This window comes from Callorhinchus milii, unplaced genomic scaffold (genome assembly GCF_018977255.1).
Source record: "Callorhinchus milii isolate IMCB2004 unplaced genomic scaffold, IMCB_Cmil_1.0 Scaffold7, whole genome shotgun sequence".
In the NCBI taxonomy this organism is placed as follows: Eukaryota; Metazoa; Chordata; class Chondrichthyes; order Chimaeriformes; family Callorhinchidae; genus Callorhinchus; species Callorhinchus milii.
Genome location: NW_024704748.1, coordinates 8,306,916 through 8,327,644, shown reverse-complemented (window position 1 = coordinate 8,327,644; position 20,729 = coordinate 8,306,916). Strand labels below are relative to the sequence as shown.

Here is a 20,729-nt window from a genome sequence, read left to right as displayed (position 1 = left end):
TTTGATATAATGCTTTTCACGTCTTCTAGACGTCTCAAAGCGCTTCACAGAATATGTTGTGAAGTGAATTGAATGTATATTTGTAAGCGAAACGCGGCAGCCAATTGTGCACATCAGTGTTCCACAAACAGTCGTGGATTGAAAGTGACCAATTTATTATGGTTTTGTTTTTTTGGAGGGATTATTATTAGGCGTGTAGAGTAAGGAAACTTGCCCAAGGTTTCGTCCTGCCTGGAATTGAACCCAGGTGTCTCGCTTGCAAAGCGAGTGCTCTAACCACTGAGCTACAGGACTCCACACGGAGTAGCCAGAACCTGCTGAGCGGAAGGAGTGTTGAGTGTCATAAAACAAGTTCTTACTAATGACGATTCTCTCTACCCTCACTTCTCCAATAATAGAACCCTGGTAATTTTCAGTAAGTCTCTGACACTTTCCCCAACTTCTTAATCTTAATCTTCTTAATCTTGAGCAGAGTGAGGAGGGTGTGGCACCCTAACACCCCTATCTAACCACAAAGTTATTAATCTGCACTCAGCTGGACGTTTTAGATAAGGTGCAAGTTCCAAACAGAAGCTGCAGACTCCTCTGCTCCTTAATAGAGCTCTCTCCTGAACTGGATTGAGTGCAGCTTTGTCACGAGTTAAGAGGTGAAAGGTACCCTTTACTGCCTCAACTGCTGCCTCAAAGCCAACTATAATAGTAATGCATTTGAAATAGCGTCTCATCACATCGTTAAACCATCTCAAAGCACTTCACAGAATAGACTGTAAATTTTGTGAGCAAAACGCGACAGTCAATTGCGCACAGCAATGTCCCACCAACAGTCATGGATTGAGTGACCAATTTGTTTTTGAGGGATTATTACACCGGCAAGCGATCCGCCAATAGACTAACAACTGGGTTCCTACTTACTGTGAGGTAAACAGAGGCGTGTGGAGTAAGGAAACTTGCATACAAGAATACGACCTACTGTTCTGAATAGCCTCACTAGCCCACTTGCGGTTGCCACTGATGCTGTGCTATTGAAAACCTTAGTAACATTCTTAATCTAAATTTCACTGGTAGCAGGGATTCGTCCCACTCATCTCCTTACAAACCAAAGATCTAACGGCTAGGGTGATCCTAGCTGGACAAGCAGCAGTAGGCTTGTCAGACAGTGCTCTCAATGCTATGCAGTTTGAGCTGGTTAAACTCTAGCTGTTACCCGAACACACATTCTGGGATTCCCCTTAGTTTTGCCAACCTGCAAATACTCTCTGGAATTAGGTGAGCAGGATGCATCCTTCTCAGGTGTATTCCATTACACGGGAATTTCCAATGATTTGGATACTCTTAAGCACATGGTTTTCCGTAAGTATCAGACACCCGACTGAAGATATAGTTATCATGTGAGAACAGGCTGAAATTAATATGGAGCCTTATCACGTTGAGACGTCCCAAAGCACTTCACAGAATATATTTTAAAACAAATTGACTGTATTTTCAACAACAACTTGGATTTATATAGTGCCCTCCACGCCAGACGGCGTCTCAAGAGTGCTTCATTTTGTGGGAGCAACCAGCAGCCAATTGCACACAGCAGGTCCCACAATCATGGATTTAGTGACCAAATTATTACAGTATTATTTTTTTAGAATTTGTTTTTGGGGGGAGGGATTTTACCCCTGGAAAGCGATCCTGCCAATCAACTAACAACTGCATTCCTACGTACCTCTAGGTAAACAGAGGCGTGTGGAGTAAGAAAATTTGCCTGTCATATAGTTTCAAATTTAATATCAACCTCTATCGCTTTGAAAGATTTCTTCTGTTTTGGTGAAACACAAGTAGAATTATTCCAAATTATTAAGTCTAGTATTCCAATATGCACAGTCGATCATCACATAGTGGGCAAGTTCAAGACAAGAGGACAATCATTAACTAAAAGTGCAGCTGCAGTTGCAACATTTTATTTCTAGTCTTTGAAATAATTAAACTGCCTGAACACATAAGCAAATGATCTTTGTACAATACACATAAAAAATACACCCCGTTTTAACCTCCATTTTATTCTTCAGAGGCGCACAGGAGAAGCAAGGAAGCTAGATTCCATCCAATGCTCATTTGGTGGTTTCAGCAGAAGCTTGGAGTGCAGGGTTGGGGGTTGTTGAATTTCAATTTGATTACAAGTTCAGTCCACCCATTAACGTACATTTCGTACACCAAGGGCCAATTGAGAGTCCAAGATTAGGTAGTTGATCCATTGAATCACTTCCGGCTGCTACCGCCACCGTTTCCCAACATGGCTGCGACCCGAATGAAGATGTTCAATGTATCCATGTATATTCCTATACACCTAGAGAGAGCATTCAAACAAGGTGTAAAGGCAACAGACATAATATTCTTAACTGATTCCAATGGATTGAATGACTTCATAATTAATCACATTATATGTAGTTCATTCAGCACAATTATATTTAGGTCAGAGCAGGACATACTGAAGAATAATAAAATTTTGTGTGGAGTATTAACATGGGAATTATACATATTACTAATGAGCGTGCTTCACTTGTTGGCGAATGCACTGCAGAAAAAAAAAACGGGGTAACGGGACTTTGTGGACACCGTATACATAGCAACAACAAAATTACATTTGTAAAGCGCCTTTCACATCAGGACATCCCAAGGCGCTGAACAGTCAGGGATCAGGACATACGTGTCTGAATGAAGATTGGGCTGAGTAGCCTGTTTCCGTGCAGTACATTCTTTGTAATACTCTGACCCGGTCTTTGGACTCTTGCCTCGCCTTTTCCCCCACCCCCTTCCAGTTTACGCTGACCATATTTAATATCTCCTCCTTTATCCCATCAGAGAATACTGTGAACAATAACAACTACTGGAGGTTCTGCTTTTTAACACTGAGCTCAGCAGCCCATCCCATATCCTGAACCTTTCTCTTCATTCAGTACAATGTACCGGTTGTCCCATTAACCTGTTTTTTTTTACACAGTGTACTGAATAACAACTGAAACATGTGGGAGAATGATGCTAATTGCATTTAGAAGTACTTCATTGTATTCAGTACAAGTGTTTAACTGTACTAAGACCTCGAGAGGATGGGTATATGTGAGCACCATCATTTTCATGGCAGATAATCTGCTGTGTCATCTTTCGTAACATGGGTGGAGTGATGAGGCGAAATGCATCTCTGACAGCTTGATTCAGCTCCTCTGAATGTTTCATATTGCTGTTTTGTAATGGTGGGGTAACAGGACTTTGTGGAAACCCTGTTCACTTTTTTTTGTTACACTGATATGTACTGAGAGTGTATATAATTACTAGCTAGCTGCTGATTTCATATGACTGTATTGTTAGAACCCAACTTCTCTTTGGTTTGGATGATAGTTTCGATTTATTTTCAGTAATTGGAGGATGAGAAACAACTCTATAAGCAACAAAGCAGTAGAAAAACAGTACTTACGCATTAATAGGATCAAATTTCTGGACAGCATAGACAGGGAAGCTCTCAGCTTGTTTAATCACCTTCTGGGTGTCATACAGCAGGAACATGCCAAAAAGCACAAGGCCTCCATAGATAGCCACAGAGTACAGACCAGCACCCAACATAGAGGTAGGGGGCAAGAACATGGAGCCTGTAATAATAATCCTTGAAATTGATATAGTGCCTTATTACGTCATGACATCTCAAAGTACTACACAGAATATACTATACAGTGGATTCACTGTGTACTTTGCAGGCAAAACGTGGCAGCCAATTGCATATAGCAGTGTCCAACAAACATCATGGATTGAATGACCACTTTTTTTTTGGAAGGACTATTTCCCCCGGAAAGCAATCCGCCAAATACTACAACAACAACAAGATTCCATTTATAAAGCGCCTTTCACGTCAGGAGGACGTCCCAAGGCGCTGCACAGTTGGGTCAGGACCCGAGCAGGGGGGGAAATGGTCAGGGTGAGGGGAGGGAGCGAGGAGGGGGGAAATGGTCAGGGTGAGGAGAGGGAAGGGAGGGAGCGAGGAGGGGGAAGAGAGTCGAGAGGGGAGCTGAAGGCTCGGTCAAAGAGAAAGGTTTTGAGACCGGCCTTGAAGGAGGAGAGGGAGGAGGCAATGCGAAGGCACTGGGGAATGGAGTTCCGGAGCCTGGGGGCTGAGAGGCTGAAGGCCCGACCACCGATGGTAGGGCGGTTGGGGCGGGGGACGTGGAGCAGACCGGAGCCGGAGGAACGGAGGGTACGGGCAGGTAGGTAGGGGGATAGTAGGTCAGAGAGGTAGGAGGGAGCAAGGCCGTGGATGGCCTTATAGGTGAGGATGAGGATCTTGAAATCAATCCTCGGGGGGATGGGGAGCCAGTGGAGGCGAGCGAGGGTGGGTGTGATGTGGTACCGAAGCCTGGTGCGGGACAGTACATGAGCTGCAGAGTTCTGAATGACCTGCAGCTTGTGGAGGGAGGTGGCGGGAAGGCCGGCGAGGAGAGAGTTCCCATAGTCCAGCCTTGAGGTGATAAAGGCGTGGACCGGGTTCCAGCAGCGTGAGGGGTGAGGTAGTGCCGTAGTCTGGCGATGTTCCGGAGGTGATGGAAGGCGGTGCCAGTTGTGGTGCGGATGTGAGGGAGAAAGGACAGCTCAGGGTCGAACAAAACGCCGAGGTTCCTGACTGGCTTTGAGAATACTAACAACTGGTTTACTACTTAATGCTAGGTATCAGAGGCGAGTGGAGTAAGGAAACTTGCCTAAGGTTTTACCCCCATCCAGGAATTGAACCTGGGTCCTCTCACTTGTGGGACGAGCGTGTTAAACACTCAGCCTAACAAAGGAGTAGGAGTAAATGAGTTTATCACTGTTGGAGTGAGAATCGGCAGGAATAGCAGTGTTCTGATCAGAAAGAGAGACACGCAGGATCCTGCCAACTGAAAGTCACTTACCCACAGATGAAGCAAAGACAAAGCCCAGGCCAATAGCCAACGGTCCGCCTATGTTCAAAAACTTCTCACTGGGGGCACACATCGCAACGGTGGAGAGACCTCCAACGATGCCTGCTGTGTACCAGGCAGCTCTTATCAGCAGGGGACCACCGAGAAGAGTAACTGGAGCGACCACAGCTCCCATCACACCTGAACAAACAACAAAGCAGAGTTTAGTAGATTGTAGGCAGCCTCACATGGACAGTGAACCCTATTCACACAAGGAACCTCTCAGATTAGCTTTCCATTCACACTCCAATCAGGGCATGCCTACTAGTGAACAAAACCCACTACAGACTTCCTTAAATTTAGTTATAATAATCCTTGCATTTGATATAGCGCCTTGTCAGGTTGAGACTTCTGATAGCGCTTCATAGAATATACTGTAAAATGAACTGACTGTATTTTGTGGGTGAAACACGGCAACCAATTGCACACAGCAGTGACCCACAAACAGTCATGGATTTGGTAACCAGATTATTTATTTATTGCAAACTGATTCTCAATAGACACCTTCCCTATTACAAATACACAGCAGCATTTTAATCCATGATAAAGTGACTGCTTACTTGGAAAAAGTACACGCAATTCAACAGGGGATTCCAAGACAGTTTTCTGCACTGCTCAGCTACTTCTGCACGGATCAGTCAGAGCACTTGACAAGTCTGAAGAATTCCTATCCCGCAATACATGATTAACGGCTTCCCATGTAAACGCCATCTCAAGAGCCTTGATCTCACTCAAATTCAATGAGTTTTGAAAATGCCACCTAAAAATATTAAACTTCCAACACTCCCACTTGTTTTGTTGAAAAAAATGATCAAAATGATACGATCCAAAAGAATTTTGGCAAAAAGCATTTGTGAAATATTTTTTTAACTCACCAAATGATTCACCCACAAAATATACAGTTAATTCACTTTATAATATAATCTGTGAAGCACTTTGAGACATCTCGAAGACGTGATTAAGCACTATATCAAATGCAAGGATTTTTATTATTAGAATGCTAGAGAATCAAAGGCCAAATATTCTGGTAAAACCAACTCAGAAATTGAGCAAGCCATACTCTGGACCTAGTGTAGAAAGGGTTTCCTATTACACAAAGTGCTGTGTGGCCTTCTTCCCTCTCCTTTTTATGACGTGGTTTTATAGAACAACTGCCTTGAATGCACTTATTGTTCAGCAAACCACCAAAACCGGAATGTTTCTCTTTAGGCTGCATTTAGCTTTGGACAATAATAGGAAACAGGTTTTGAAGCAGGAAACGTTTTCATAAGACTGATCGGAGGAGTCCTGTTAAATGGCAGGGTGAGTCCTTTGGCTTCCACTCTCAGCAGAGTGCAATCTTGAATAATAATACTTGTATTGGATATAGTGCCTGATCACTTGTTGAGACATCGCAAAGCGCTTCACAGGATATTCACAGCGCCTTGCCACGTCCTCCTGACGTGAAAGGCGCTATACAAATGTAATTTTGCATTGTATACCGTAAAGGGGATTCTGGGCAAAACACAGCAGCCAGTTGCACACAGCCAGTTGCACACAAACCGTCCTAGAGTGAATGACCAATTTTATTTGGGGAATTGTTGGCCAGGAAAGCGGGAGGAACTCCTTTCTCTTTTCGAATAGTGCCATGGGATCTTTAATGTCCACGGGATCTTTAACGTATGGAACATGAATAAGACCCATCATTTCTAGCTGTTCCTAAAATATCCACATGATGATTGGATCTAGAAACGCAGGTTCCAGTAATGAAGTGAACAGCTTTCTCTCCTGGGAGATTTGACTTTGACTATATTATATGCTTTGCAAATCTCTCACCTGCATGCAAAAGCCAAGCCAGGTGTTTCATACTTGGCCTCTCCGTGTATGGTAAAGATCTCACCAACATGCCAGCACCTATCATAGCTGCGAAGGTTGCTCCTATTGCCTGTTAAAGGGGAAAATTAAACTAATGAATATCAAATGGAGAAATGTAGTCCATCATAATCTACAGAACAGCTTTCTTAAAATGTACTTACTGATCAGAAAGGCAATAAAGATGCCACACACCCCCAAGTGATGAGCAAAATTCTACTCTAAAGGCAAGTGTGCATATAGAAATGTTTTCACATCTTCATTTATTTGGGGGATTGTTGAACAGAACACCAGGAAAGAAAAACTCACCTCTCTTTTCAATTAGTACAGTGGGATCTTTAATGCCCACCTGATCAGGCTAACAGGACTACGGATGACACCTCCCACAATGCAGTGTTCCCCCAACACTGCATTGTGACTTCAAAGAATAATAAAATAATAATCCTTGCATTTGATATAACATCGTTGAGATTTCTTCAAAGAATATTTTGTAAAGTGGAGTGACTGTGTATTTTGTGGGCAACTTGTGGGTGATTATAATACCTTAACTAGCTACTGTTTCCATAAACTGAATGCATCCTTCACTGTAGTACAAACTGTTTACTTTCAACAGCTTACCAGAAAGGAATTCTTCATCAGGAGATTCATCAACATTGGTGACCTGCTGACCGCTACAGCAGACAGTGCTGTCAACCCTATACTTCCAGCAAAGTACATGTACGTGGAACGAATCCTCTCCTTTACGTACTGTGGCCAGATGCTGTGAAACAGATCACACAGTTAGCAGTAATAATAATAATCCTTATAAGATTGTGCCTTTGCTGTCAGGAGGACATCTCAAACATAATGCACAATGTTCCAGCACAGAAACTGGCCAATTGACACGTGAGATCTGTTCTGGTGCTATTCTCCACATGAACCACCCAGTCTAATCCCACTGTAAAGGTCACTCCATCCTCCACACACACATCTTTAATAATCCTTCTCTTGAGCCATCTAGTTGTATGGAGTCCCGAAGCATAGGGGTTAGCGTGCTTGCCTTGCAAGCGAGAGGACCCAGGTTTGATTCCCTGGCAGGGCAAAACCTTAGGCAAGTTTCCTTACTCCTCAAGCTTCTGTTTATCTAGCAGTAAGTAGTAAGTAAGCAGTAAGGAGTCAACTGGCGGATCGTTTCCCAGGGGCAATAATGCCTCAAATAAAAATGTGGTCACTCAATCCACAACCGTTTGCGGGACACTGCTGTGCACAATTGACTGCCGTGTTTTGCTCACAAAATACACAGTTAATCCACTTCACAGTATAATCTGTGAAGTGCTTTGAGACTTCTCAATGACCTGATAAGGTGCTATATCAAATGCAAGGATTATTATTATCATTTGTTTCCCTTTAAAAAGAATTGATGAACTCTGCATCAACTACAGTTTGAGGCGGAGAATTCCACATTACAGCCACCCAGTTTGTGTAAAGGTTGTTTTAAATCTCCCGTCAATCATTTGCTCATTATCTTAAATTATATTTGTCACATAACAGTGTAGTCTTCGGCTCACCTAAACAGCAAGTGGAGCTCACGCAGCACAAAACTATATAGACCAGAAGATTGCAGTTTTGATCGACAATCAGCCATTCAATAGCCAATAAGCCCAATTCTTGTCTCTGGTCATCCTACGCTTAACACTCTCTGGAATTAGGCAAGCAGGTTGGGTCCCTCGAGGGAGAGTGTGTGTATTCCATTCCAATACATGGGAAATTATTTGTCAAGGTGGGATGCAATTTTGTTTGGATACTCTTAAGCATGGTGATGGGTTTCTGAATGTGTCAGAAATCTGACTGACCAAAAAAAGTTAGCCAAGTATCGAAATGTTTTAATGTACAGAACAAAGACAATGGGCCCATTGTGTCTGTGGCACAACAATTGGCTTCAGTGTCTCTGAGAGGAAAATCATTCAGAATTCCTACTTCTGGTTGACACACTCTACTGGAGGATGCATGTGAATGCTGGGGGAAGACAGAATTGGTCTACCATCAAGCTAACACGCACTGTCACAGCTCAGGCATGAATGGCTTCTTGCGCAAAGTAATTGGGGAGTACGTGTCATTCAGTACTCATGGAATCACACGAATGCTACGTTGTTTTCATAGAAAACAGTTGCTACAGTTTTGCAACTGTGGAAAAGGAAATTCTAGATTTAATCCTTAAATCTGCACTTAGTTATAATAATAAAAATCATCAGCCTTGCATTTGATATGGTACCTTATCACGTCATTGAAATGTTTCAAAGTGCTTCATAAGAATTACTACAAAGTGTAGGCGTTCAGTTAGCTGATCTCAATCAGGCAGCTATGATTGAGATTGTCATCTGTGGACTGGCAATGGGAGGGGAATACTTGGGAAATGACCTGGCTTCCCAATATTGGACAATATTCAGTAACTCCAACTGGAAAGTGCAAGTGTTTGGACACTGGGTAAGGATCATTCATACAATCATAGAATTCTACAGGACAGATAATTTGGAGGGATTATCACCCCTGGAAAACTATCTGCCAATTTATTATTACTATTATTAAATGGGTTCCTACTTACTGCTAGGTAAACAGGAGTGTGGAGTAAGGAAACTTGCCTAGGCTTTCGCCCCGATCTGGGAATCGAATCTGGGTCTGCAAGACGAGCGCGCTAAACACTACAGGATTCCGCAGAATTATCCCACAAAAAGGAATTAAGTACTTACACAGCTTTCTCAATGGCTCCGATCTCATTGGACATTCCCAGGCCATAGTAACAGAGAGCCCCGAGACCCACAGCAGCTCCACCAGCCACAAACAGCTTTCCTGTGTTGTGCACTGAAACAAAGATCATTTCATCTTTCACACCTTCACCCACAGCTAACTGAGTATAGGAGACAAAGGTCTCAGGTATTAAAGGTTTTTGAGATTTTTCACACAACAACTCGTTATTATACAGTGCCCCTCACGCAGGGCAGCATCTCAAGAGTGCTTGACAGTGGCAGAGCTCGACACCAAGCTCGCTGGTGGGGGGACAGTGGGGTGGTCATAAACACAATCGAAGAGGAAGGTCTTCAGGTGCGACCTGAAGATGGGGAAGGAGGGGGCAAGGAGGAGGGATTGAGGGAGTGTCCCAGAGTTTGGGGGCATAACCGAAAGCGCAGCTGCCGATGTTGGAACAGAGGGCACGAGTCCAGTTGAGCAGAGTCAACAGGTAATGGATTGGGGAGTAAGATGGTTGGAGAGGTAAGGAGGGCATGAAGGGATTTAGACAAGCCACTTCAACCAAGGAGGAATTTCGCTCCATTAACCTAGGATCGAGGAAACACAGGCAAATCTGCTGAAATCCAAGAGATTGAAGATGGTGAGAACAATCCTTGCATTTGATTTAGAACATTACCGGGTGATTGAAACTTCTAAAATCACTTCACCAAATTTCTATAGTAAAGTGTAGTGACTATGTATTTGTAGGCAAACGTGGCAGCCAATTCCTGTACAACAATGTCCCAAATATGGCCATAAAGTGAATGGCCAATTTTATCTGAGGAGTTTGCCAGGACACTGGGAGAAACTTTCTTCTCTTTCTGAATAGTCCACCTAAACAAGTACATTTTAAGGTTAATCCTCAATTTAACTTCTCATCCAAAGGACAGCACCTCTGACAATGCAGTACTCCCCAAGCATTGTCTAGGTCCACAGTACTGCACTAAAATGCAACCTCACTCAAGAGTAACATTTAACTGTTTTAGGGAACAGAAAGAACTTTCAATTTTATTGGCCTTATTATGTTCAAGCCTTCCAAAACCAACTACAGTAATTACTGTCAAGTGTAAAGACTGTTCATTTGCAAAGTGGAGAGATTCCATTCTCTGCTCTGACAAGCTACATCATGACAAAACGAAAGAACAGTAAGCCGACCAAATTATAACTCTTGGGATATTATTTTAACCTGTAATAACTATCCCACTTATAAAGCCAGAGACATTTTCCAACAAAGGACACTCTGATAAATCATTGACTTACTCTTGGCTGCAGTTTCCCATGCAGGCTGGTATGCTGCATCCTTGAAGTCTTCACGCACGCTTTTGGCCCGTTTCAGACTGAAACGTGGCCTTGAGGCATAACCCTGGAAAAAGATAGAGTGCTATTATTGGGCAGGTTGCTTGCATGTGGAAAGATGGACTCTCTGAGTTACTGGAAGAGTCCCTTACAAATTTCATATGAAAGCGGTTTACATGTACTTGCCTATTGAGAAGTACGATGGCATGAACAGAAAGCCTTAAGTAATGCACATCTGTTATTGTAAATCTTCCAGTTTCACATAGAGCTTTAGCTATAATAATCTTTGCATTTGATAAAACACTTTATCACATTGTCTTCGTGATGTCTTAAAGTACTTCACAGAATAAACTGTAATGTATATTTTTGTGGGCGAAACTCGGCAGTCAATTGCACACAGCAGTGACCCCCAAAAACAGTCGTGAATTGAGTAATCCAAATTTTTTTTGCAGAAATTACCCGCAGAAAGCGATCCGCCAATCAACTAACAACTAGGTTCCTACTTACTACTAAGTAAGTAAAGGCATGTGGAGTAAGGAAACTTGCCTAAGGTTTCACTCTGCCCAATAATCGAACCAGGGCCCTCTTGCTTATAAGACTCCATTATAAGATTACAGAACATCTAAAGCATCTAATACAATAAAGTCATGAGAAAAAAAACTTTAAAACTAAAAGTGATTAACAATTTGCATTCTCACCTGTTTGGGCTGCAGCAGCCATTGAGTGGTTTTCTGGCTGGGATTTCTCCAGGCCACAGACCCCTGGGTAAGACCAGGTCGCAGGCTCAGGGATGGCAAATTTCTCAGACAAGCGAACCTTGCAACCAACATGATGGTGTGCTGCACGGAAATCTAATAATTGTCAAAGGAAAGAACAGGAAATGCATCTAAATATCTTGTGGAGATTCCAGAATTCTTCCCATACTTCAAAGGGCAATACTGCACTGGTAAAAATAAAAATAGTGAGGTTCTGAAGTCAGGCACTGTTAAGGAAGTTACTGCAGTCTTATTCTAATCCATTTAACAGATTATGACAGAGGCACTCTGATTCACTGCAGTGTTGCACATTTAGTGACCGTTTTAGGCGACTGAACATATTCTACAATACTGTAGCTCTTTGTGCTCTATTGCAACAAGTTTCATTTAAAAAAATGAAATGTATTGTCCCACCCTAATCTGTACAAAGTTTAAAAAAATCTCCACCATATTGCGCTAACTAACATATGTAGTGATTCCACATTCAATAACTTCCTGAATATCTTTATCTGAATGGCTGCACCTCCACTATACCTATTTAACAAACCAAAGAGTGCATATTATGCTTCGTACAGTACCTAAAAAAGTGCTACATAACATATAATGCACAGTAGTTTTAATTTCCCATTAAACGCATCACAATGGAATATAATACAGGAAAGGAATATTGTGCAATAGATTGTGTTACAGGGTCATGAGTTGACATGCAGGCTACCACAAATCTAAGATAAAAAAATACACAGTGGTTTTATAAGCCAATCGTACAACACAATAATTACACTTGAAGCCTGTAGGTAATGTCATACAGTAAAACCCTTTCTACCATTAATCTTGAAAATAGTCTCTTCTTGCCAATGACAGACACACGTGGCTAAACACAAGAATGGCAGGTTTTGTTTTCGGATGAGGCCATTTTAGAACAAAGAATCCAAAATAATAGTACATGATTCTAAACCTTTAAAAATATTATTGTTCAGAAAAAACACATACAAGACACATGCTCTAGAACCTGAAGGTTGACTGCGCAACAAATATATAACCTGGCATTTGTTATGCTCTATGATTAGTTACGCTTCAGAGGTATTTAAAGTGGCAAGCCTCCAATCCTGGCATGTGGCACCCATTGTGCAGTTCAGTAAATGTAAAGATTTTGCCAGCTGAAATTTGTAGATCCGTAACTTGTAAAAATGCAATGGAGCTCCGTCCGGTAAATGTTTTTTAATACAAATAATTGATTGTCTTAATGACACTGTGTTAGGTCAGAGCATTTTTCCCAAACCCAGGAGCAAGAAGTGTTAGCAAAGAAAGATCCTACTGGAGTCCTGTAGCTCAGTGGTTAGAGCACTCGCTTTGCAAGTGAGAGACCTGAGTTCAATTCCAGGCACAGGGCGAAACCTTGGGCAAGTTTCCTTACTCCACACACCTAATAATAATCCCTCCAAAAAAAAAACAAAAACAATAATTAAATTGGTCATTTTCAATCTACGACTGTTTGTGGGACATTGCTGTGCGCAATTGGCTGCCGCGTTCGCCCACAAATATACAGTTAATTCACTTTACAGCGTGTTCTGTGAAGCGCTTTGGGACGTCCTCCCGACGTGAAAAGCGCTATATCAAATGCAAGGATTATTATTATTATTACTGGCTTGCGATCTTGTATTAAAACCTGAACGGCTTAAAAGATTTGAGTTTGGGTTTCATTTTATGCCGTTTAAAAGGTGAAAGAGAGCAAATATAAAACAGTGAAGTGCTACAGAACAATAGTTTCTGCAGTACAATAGTGTACAAGAAATTTCCAAAAGAAAAGTTATGGGGGAAAGGAAAACATGTTTACATAAGAAGCCATTATGTAATCCCTTTGAATCACTTATGATGCAACAAAGTGCAACTCCAATGCAAATTCACAGCTCAACAACAACTTGCATTTATATGGCACCCTTCATGCAGAGTAGCATCCCAGAGCACTTGACAGTGGTGGAGCATGATGACGAGCCATGCGGAGGTGACCATAGGCACGGTCGAACAGGAAGGTCTTCAGGCAAGCCCTGAAGACGGGAAAAGAAGGGGCAAGGCGGAGGGATACAGGAAGAGTGTTCCAGAGTTTTGGGGCCTAGTGACTGAAAGCGCGGCCACCAATGGTGAAAAATGGAGGGCATGAGGGACCATGCAGAAGGCCAGAGCCAGTCGAGTGGAAGCAGTGGGATGTGGGCTTATCCAGATTGGAGTGGTAGGGAAGTGCCAAGGCACGAAGAGATTTGAAAACGAATATGAGGATCTTGAAATCGATCCATTTGGCGATAAAATGCCAGTGAACCCTGGCTAGAACTGGTATGATGAGGGTACAGAGTTTAGTACTCTTGGTATCTTAGCCAGGCAGGTCCGCAGGACTCCACAACTGATGATGGACACACAGTGGGGGACACAAGGCTCGACTTTTGCCAAACATCTGTGATATGAGCCAGTACACACACTGCCCTGAGCCCGGCCCGGGTACACACACTGCCCTGAGCCCGGCCCGGGTACACACACTGCCCTGAGCCCGGCCCGGGTACACACACTGCCCTGAGCCCGGCCCGGGTACACACACTGCCCTGAGCCCGGCCCGGGTACACACACTGCCCTGAGCCCGGCCCGGGTACACACACTGCCCTGAGCCCGGCCCGGGTACACACACTGCCCTGAGCCCGGCCCGGGTACACACACTGCCCTGAGCCCGGCCCGGGTACACACACTGCCCTGAGCCAGGCCCGGGTTGGCGTCATTACCTGGCCTCGGGCCCTCGGTGACTCTCCTCCACCAACGTCTATTCTGGAAGGTTCTGCCAGGAATCTCGCGCATGCGCTCTACCGCGCCACCACTCCCGCACAGAACTACAGTCCCCAGAATGCGCCGGGCTCCAGAGGTCACGTGCTGATCAGCGCGTCCCTCTGATTGGTGGAGGGGGAGGGGCGTTGTGACGTGTATGGGTCCTTGTGACCACGTCACTTTCCACGCAGCTGTGTGACAGTGTGGCACAGATTACACAGTGTATGTGACACACAGAGTTCACAGTGTGTGACAGTACATAGTGAATATAATCATAATCCTTGCCTTTTGATATAGCGTCTTTTCATGTCATTGAGATGTCTCAAAGCACGTCATAGAATCTTCTGTCTATACTAATAAAGACTAAAGTGTCTGCCTGTGGACTGTCTGTTTGTCCGCTAAGAACGCAACAAAACAACTCACGAAGAGACATGATTTATCCCTCATTGGGAAGGTCTTGCAGGGGGGAGTGTCATGGGCATATTTTTTGGGGGGTGATCTCCTATCGTTGATGAGCTATTACCTAAACAAGCTCATCACACGTTTATGGCAGTTTTGCTTAAGGTTTTGTTTTTATCCCTCAGATATTCTAAAGAAGAATATCCAGCAATGTATTGACAAAGAGTCATGAAGTGAGTGACCCATTTTATCTGAGGGAATGTTGACCAAAATAGCAGGAGAAACTCTTCTCTTTTCAAGTATATTCGTTGGGATCTTTAAATTTTACAATAACAGCCACAGATGGGTTGTCGATTTAACCTGTAATCCAAGGGACATTGCTTTTTTTGTAAAATACCAATTTCTAGCTGAATTTCCAGTTTAGATATTGCAAGCCCTTATTTCCAGGCTTAGCCTCCTGAGGTAAAGAAAGACTGCCATTTCTACACGCACCCCACCACACTCCATACACACTCATTTCCAAAGAAGTAAAACTTTTCTCTGCTAAAAAAAAATGGAGTCCTGTAGAGTAGTGTTTAGAGCACACGCTTCGAAAGTGAGAGGATCCGGGTTCAATTCATGGGTGGGGTGAAACCTTACTCCATATGCCTCTGTTTACCTGGTAGTAAGTAGGAACCTGGTTGTTAGCCAATTGGTGATCTGCTTTCCAGAGATAATAATCCCTTAAAAAATAACAATAATTTGGTCACTCAATCCACGACTGTTTGTGGGATACTGCTGTACATAATTGGCTGCCATGTTTTCCCACAAAATATACAGTCAATTTACTTTGGAGTATATTCTGTGAAGCGCACATGATGTCTCAATGACGTGATAAGGCACTACATCAAATGTAAGGATTATTATATTCAACACGCTTCACAGAATTTTACTGAGTAGTGACTGTATATTTTGCAGGTGAATTTGGTAGTCCGTTTGCACACAGCAATGTCTACAAACAGCTGTGAAGTGAGTGACCAATTCTATCTGGGGGATCGCTGGCCAGGATACTGTAGCGAGAAACTCCCCTCTCTTTTCAAGTTGTGCCATGGGATCTTTAAAGTCTTCTTGAACAGGCAGATGGGATGTCGGTTAAACGTCTCATCCGAAGGACACGTTGACAAAGCCGGAGCCAGGGATGAGACGGGTCTTGTGAGAGAAAACAACAACAGTTTGCATTTATATAGCGCCCTTTACATGGGGCAGCATCTTGGAGTGCTTAACAGTGGCGGTGCCTGATGCTGAGCCAGGGGAAGGGAAGAGGTAACCGTAAGCAAGGTCACCTTCTCCCAAGCGGGATGGCTTGAGTTTATCGAAGTTTGTTCAACCATTTAGTTGAAGGACATCGAGGTTCATCAGGATTTGATGTCTGGCAGGTAGAGTGTCAGGACAGCATTGGTCTTGGAGTCAAAGGTTGAGACACTGTGAACTGGAAACCCCAGTGTTCCCCACCCACCAGTCAAGGATCTTGCATTGATTTTGGATGTGTGCCACCTGCTGGATGAACAAAAGCAAGTACAGACTGTTTTTAATTAAAAATAATAATCCTTGCATTTGACACAGCATCTTATCACATTTCGATCCGTCTCAAAACCCTTCACAGAATATACTGTAAAGTGAATTGAATGTGTATTTTGTGCGCAAAACACAGCAGCCAATTGCGCACAGCAGTGTCCCATAAACAATCATGGATTGAATGACTAATTTATTATTATTTGAAAAAATTATTACCCCGGAAAAGCAATCCGCCAATCGACTAACAACCAGGTTCCTACTTATTGCAGGACTCCACATTTGCACACAGCAATTTCCTTGTGTTGCTTTCCCACACAAACAGAGTACAATCCTCTGCTTCATAAAACCAGGTCACTCTCTTTTTATGGTTGAGTTCATACCTAACTACAGCCTTTTCTATAATTCAGGTTCAAGCAAAATGCCCTGATTCAGCTTGGCAAAACACCCTTGAAACCATTAGCTGGTTTTGCTGCAAGTTACTGATTACTGACATCCTCAAACCGCATAGCTTGCCATTGAGAGCACTACCTGGCTAGCTTCCTGCTGCTTTGTCCAGCTAGGACCACCTACCAGTTAGGGCTTTGGCTTGCAGAGTTAACAGAAGCTGAGTGGGAGGAATCACTGCCCCCAGAGATTGGTCTGCCCTTCCAAGTCCTGCCAAGTCCTGTTGCAATCAGCAGTGCCCTAGAATATTACAGACCAGCCTGGTTCAGAAACTGGACTAGAAACTGTCTCGATTCTGACAGATCAGCTCCAAGGAGACCTTGCTTACCTCCCCACCCACCAGGACAGTCAATTGCACACCACACACTGAACATTACGGTACTCATGCACAGCGTGCTGTGACAGTATCGGTAGTTCTGACTCTGACATTCCGTTGCCAAACATATCACCAGTTCAGCTCCAAGGAGGCATCAGTGGGTCATTTGACATCTGAGAAGTGTGGGTTTGTGCCCTCACTGGTGGATGGCATGTACCAGGAACTCCCTGCGAGCTTCCTGGTGGGCAGCAAAGCTCAGTACAAAATGTGTGGGTGCAATGCCTCCATCCTCCTGCCCACATCTCAGACACACATCCCTATCCATTGAGTGATGGTTCCACTAGTTGGAGATGTGCAGCAGCTGCTTGCTCTCTGCATGCCATTCTGGCACACAGATAATCAGAATCGATTAGCATTTCTTATGTTCAAACAGCTCAAAGTGTTCCCAGTGAATCAATATACTGACAAACACAAACTACTTCATGCAACTTGGGCAGAGCACTTCTTGCCCAGTGAGATTAGCAAAGAGAAGTGGGGTAGCGTCCTGAAGAAGTACTCCGGGACGCTAATACGAAAGGCTCCATATCAAATTTAAGTATTATTTATTTATTGCTGAAGGATATATTCTTTTGCTGCTAACATCAAATACAGGAGAGCGGCTGATCAGAGGAGCCCACCATAAGGAAATTACAAATGTGATGCTTATAATAAAATATCTTGTGAATTAAAGACAAAGGGACAGCTGTATTTTATTAATATGTGCAAATTGTCTGCCTTATTTGTCTAAACATAAACAGCCCTACAATTGACAGACTACATGTCAGCCATCTCAGTGGTGTCAGTGATAGTGCTTTCATCTCTGAGTCACAAGGTTGTGGGTTCAAGCCCCACGTTGAGATTTGAAATTACATAATAATGATAATAATCCTTGCTTTTGATATAGCGCTTTTCACGTCTTCTGGACGTCTCAAAGCGCTTCACAGAATAGACTGAAAAGTGAATTGACTGTATATTTGTGGGCAAAATGCGGCAGCCAATTGCACACAGCAGTGTCCCACAAATAGTTGTGGATTGAAATGACCAATTTTTTTTCTTGAGGGACTATTATTATTATCAGGCGTGTGGAGTAAGGAAACTTGCCCAAGGTTCCACTCTGCCAGGAATCGAACCCAGGTCTCTCACTTGCAAAGCGAGTGCTCTAACCACTGAGTCTAAGCTGACACTCCAATACAGTGTTTGGAGTGTGTTTCATTGTCGGAGGTGCTATTCAAAAAGAGAAGAGAGTTTCTCTCTCCCAGTGTCCTGGCCAACAACCCCCAGTCACTCACTCAATGGCTGTTTGTGGGACGTTGCTCTGCGCAAACTGGCTACCATGTTTTGCCCACAAAACACAGTCACTACACTTTACAGCATATCCTGTGAAGCACTTTGAAACGTCTCAATGACATGATAAGGTGATGTATCAAATTAAAGGATTATTATTATTACAGGGCCTGAATCGAATGCAAAAATTATTATGATTATTAGATCTCATAGAAAGGGAAGAATGCCCTTGAAACATTAGTATTTGAATAGGTCCTAATGTGTAGGTTAATCTTCCAAGGATCAGTGCTGAGCCCACTCCCTGGAAACTAGGATGTTCGAATTCAATGGAGTGTTGGCAGGCCAAATACGATCGGAGGCCAAAAAGCTCAGCTAGCATTGTTCATCGTGCCCTTCCATTGTGCAGGAACTAGGCTTGATGGTTGTTCCCTGAGCCCAAAACCTTTGCTGGTTGGGAGGGGAAAGCTAAGTGTCCAAGTTATAATGAAAAAGTACAATCAAATTTATTGCACATTTTCGATGATTAACAATAAAAGAACAGACTGACATTCAGTACCAGGTCTTTACTATTGCTTCATACTGGTGTCATGCTGGTATCAGGCTATCACCCCAGTGCAGTGTAGGAAAAATGGCCGAAAGCATTGTCAAAGAGGAAGTTAGACCTTAAAGGAGGTGAGTTGAAGGGACTTGGGAAGGAGATCCAGAAAGTGAGGGCAGATACCTTGAAAGCATGACCGCAAATGGTGGGACGGGTGGGGTGTGAAGGAGGCTGGTGCTCGCTGAGCAGAGGGAGCAGCCAGGTTGGTAGGGTTTAAGGAGGTCGCAAAGGTAGGGTGAGACAAGGAACTTGAAACACAGTCACTACATTTTCTAGTAAAATCCTTTGAAGTGTTTTGAGACAGTGCCCAGCATGAAGGGCATATGTAAATCTAATAAAGTTTTGTTGCAGTTGTATCAGAGGGTTGTGGGTTCTTTGAGCTCCAAGTGTAGGTTGACATTTCAGTGTTGGGGAGCGCTGTATTGTCAGAGGTACTGTCCTTTGGGTGAGGCATTAAACCTAGCTCCTTTCAGCCTGTTAATTACAACAACATGATAAGACGCTATATCAAATTCTCCCTTAATCAGCATTTTCTTGGTTTCTCGTATAGAGAACCCTCATTGGTTTAAATGATTTCTGCAAGGCTAACAAGCACTGAGGGAGCATTTATGTGTTGTTTAGTAACATTCAGTGACACTCTCAATGGTAGTGAAGAGGGATTGCCTTTAATGATGTAAAGCCCCAGGCCAGTATTGTGGGGAATTGAATAGTTAATGCATTTGGCTGTGGTCTCCAGGAAATAAACCATGTTAACTATGCTGGACTCCCCAGCTCATCCCTAGTCAAGCTGCAGAGCTCTGGATTTGGTTGCCAAGTATGTCACCTTGGAGCCAGTTCAGCTTCAAGAAGACAGACAACCTCTCTATTAACACAGGTTGACAATCTAAAAAAAACGTACATCACACATGTTGGTGAACTATACTTACCTTTAGGGTGGATCATTCCAGTACTACCCCTTGTGATGGGCGCTATATGAATGTAAGTTGTTGTTATTGCTATTGAGTCAGAAGGTCCCACGTTGGGACTTTGAGCTCCAAGTCAAGTCTGAAGCTTCAGTTCTGGGGAATGCAGCATTGTCAGAGGTGCCGTGCTGTGGGTGAGAAGTTAAACCTAAGTTCTATGTACCTGTTCATGCAGATGTTAAGAATCCCATAGCATTATTTGGGAGGAAGTTTATCCTGGTATCCTGACCAACAATTCTTTATTCATTTCATTTACCTATAATAAGTTCTGTATTGCCATTAGCTTGACAGCTTATGTACGTTCGCGAGGGAAGAGAAGTGCGTTAACAATCTATCAGCTTTAGTATCCATTATCCCGGGACTTGGGTGTGATTCGTACTGTAGTTAAGTACTAAGAGCCCTTGCCCTGCAAACAAGAGGATCCGGGTTTGATTCCCAGGCATGGTGAAACCTTAGGCAAGTTTCCTTACTCCGCACACACGCCTCTGTTTACGTAATAGTAAGTAGGAACCCGCTTATTAGTCAATTGGCGGATTACTTTCTGGGGGTAATAACCCCTCCAAAATAATAATAATGATAATGATAATAATAATAATGTGGTCACTCAATCCACAAATGTTTGTGAGACACAGCTTTGTGCGATTAGCTGCTATGTGTTGCATTAATTCTTTGAACCTTCTCTCCGCCTTCTTCGCC

At 43.3% G+C, this 20,729-nt stretch overlaps 1 protein-coding gene across 1 annotated transcript; it reads right to left on the bottom strand.

The window, feature by feature from the left end:
* Positions 1-1,919: 1,919 nt before the first annotated feature.
* On the bottom strand, positions 1,920-14,442 carry ghitm (growth hormone inducible transmembrane protein). Its single transcript, NM_001292307.1, is given in 9 exon segments — positions 1,920-2,332; positions 3,458-3,629; positions 4,920-5,108; positions 6,783-6,891; positions 7,437-7,578; positions 9,545-9,656; positions 10,842-10,944; positions 11,576-11,728; positions 14,398-14,442. Coding segments are annotated over 8 exon segments (1,047 nt in total). The 5' UTR covers positions 11,708-11,728; positions 14,398-14,442; the 3' UTR covers positions 1,920-2,244.
* Positions 14,443-20,729: the final 6,287 nt, after the last annotated feature.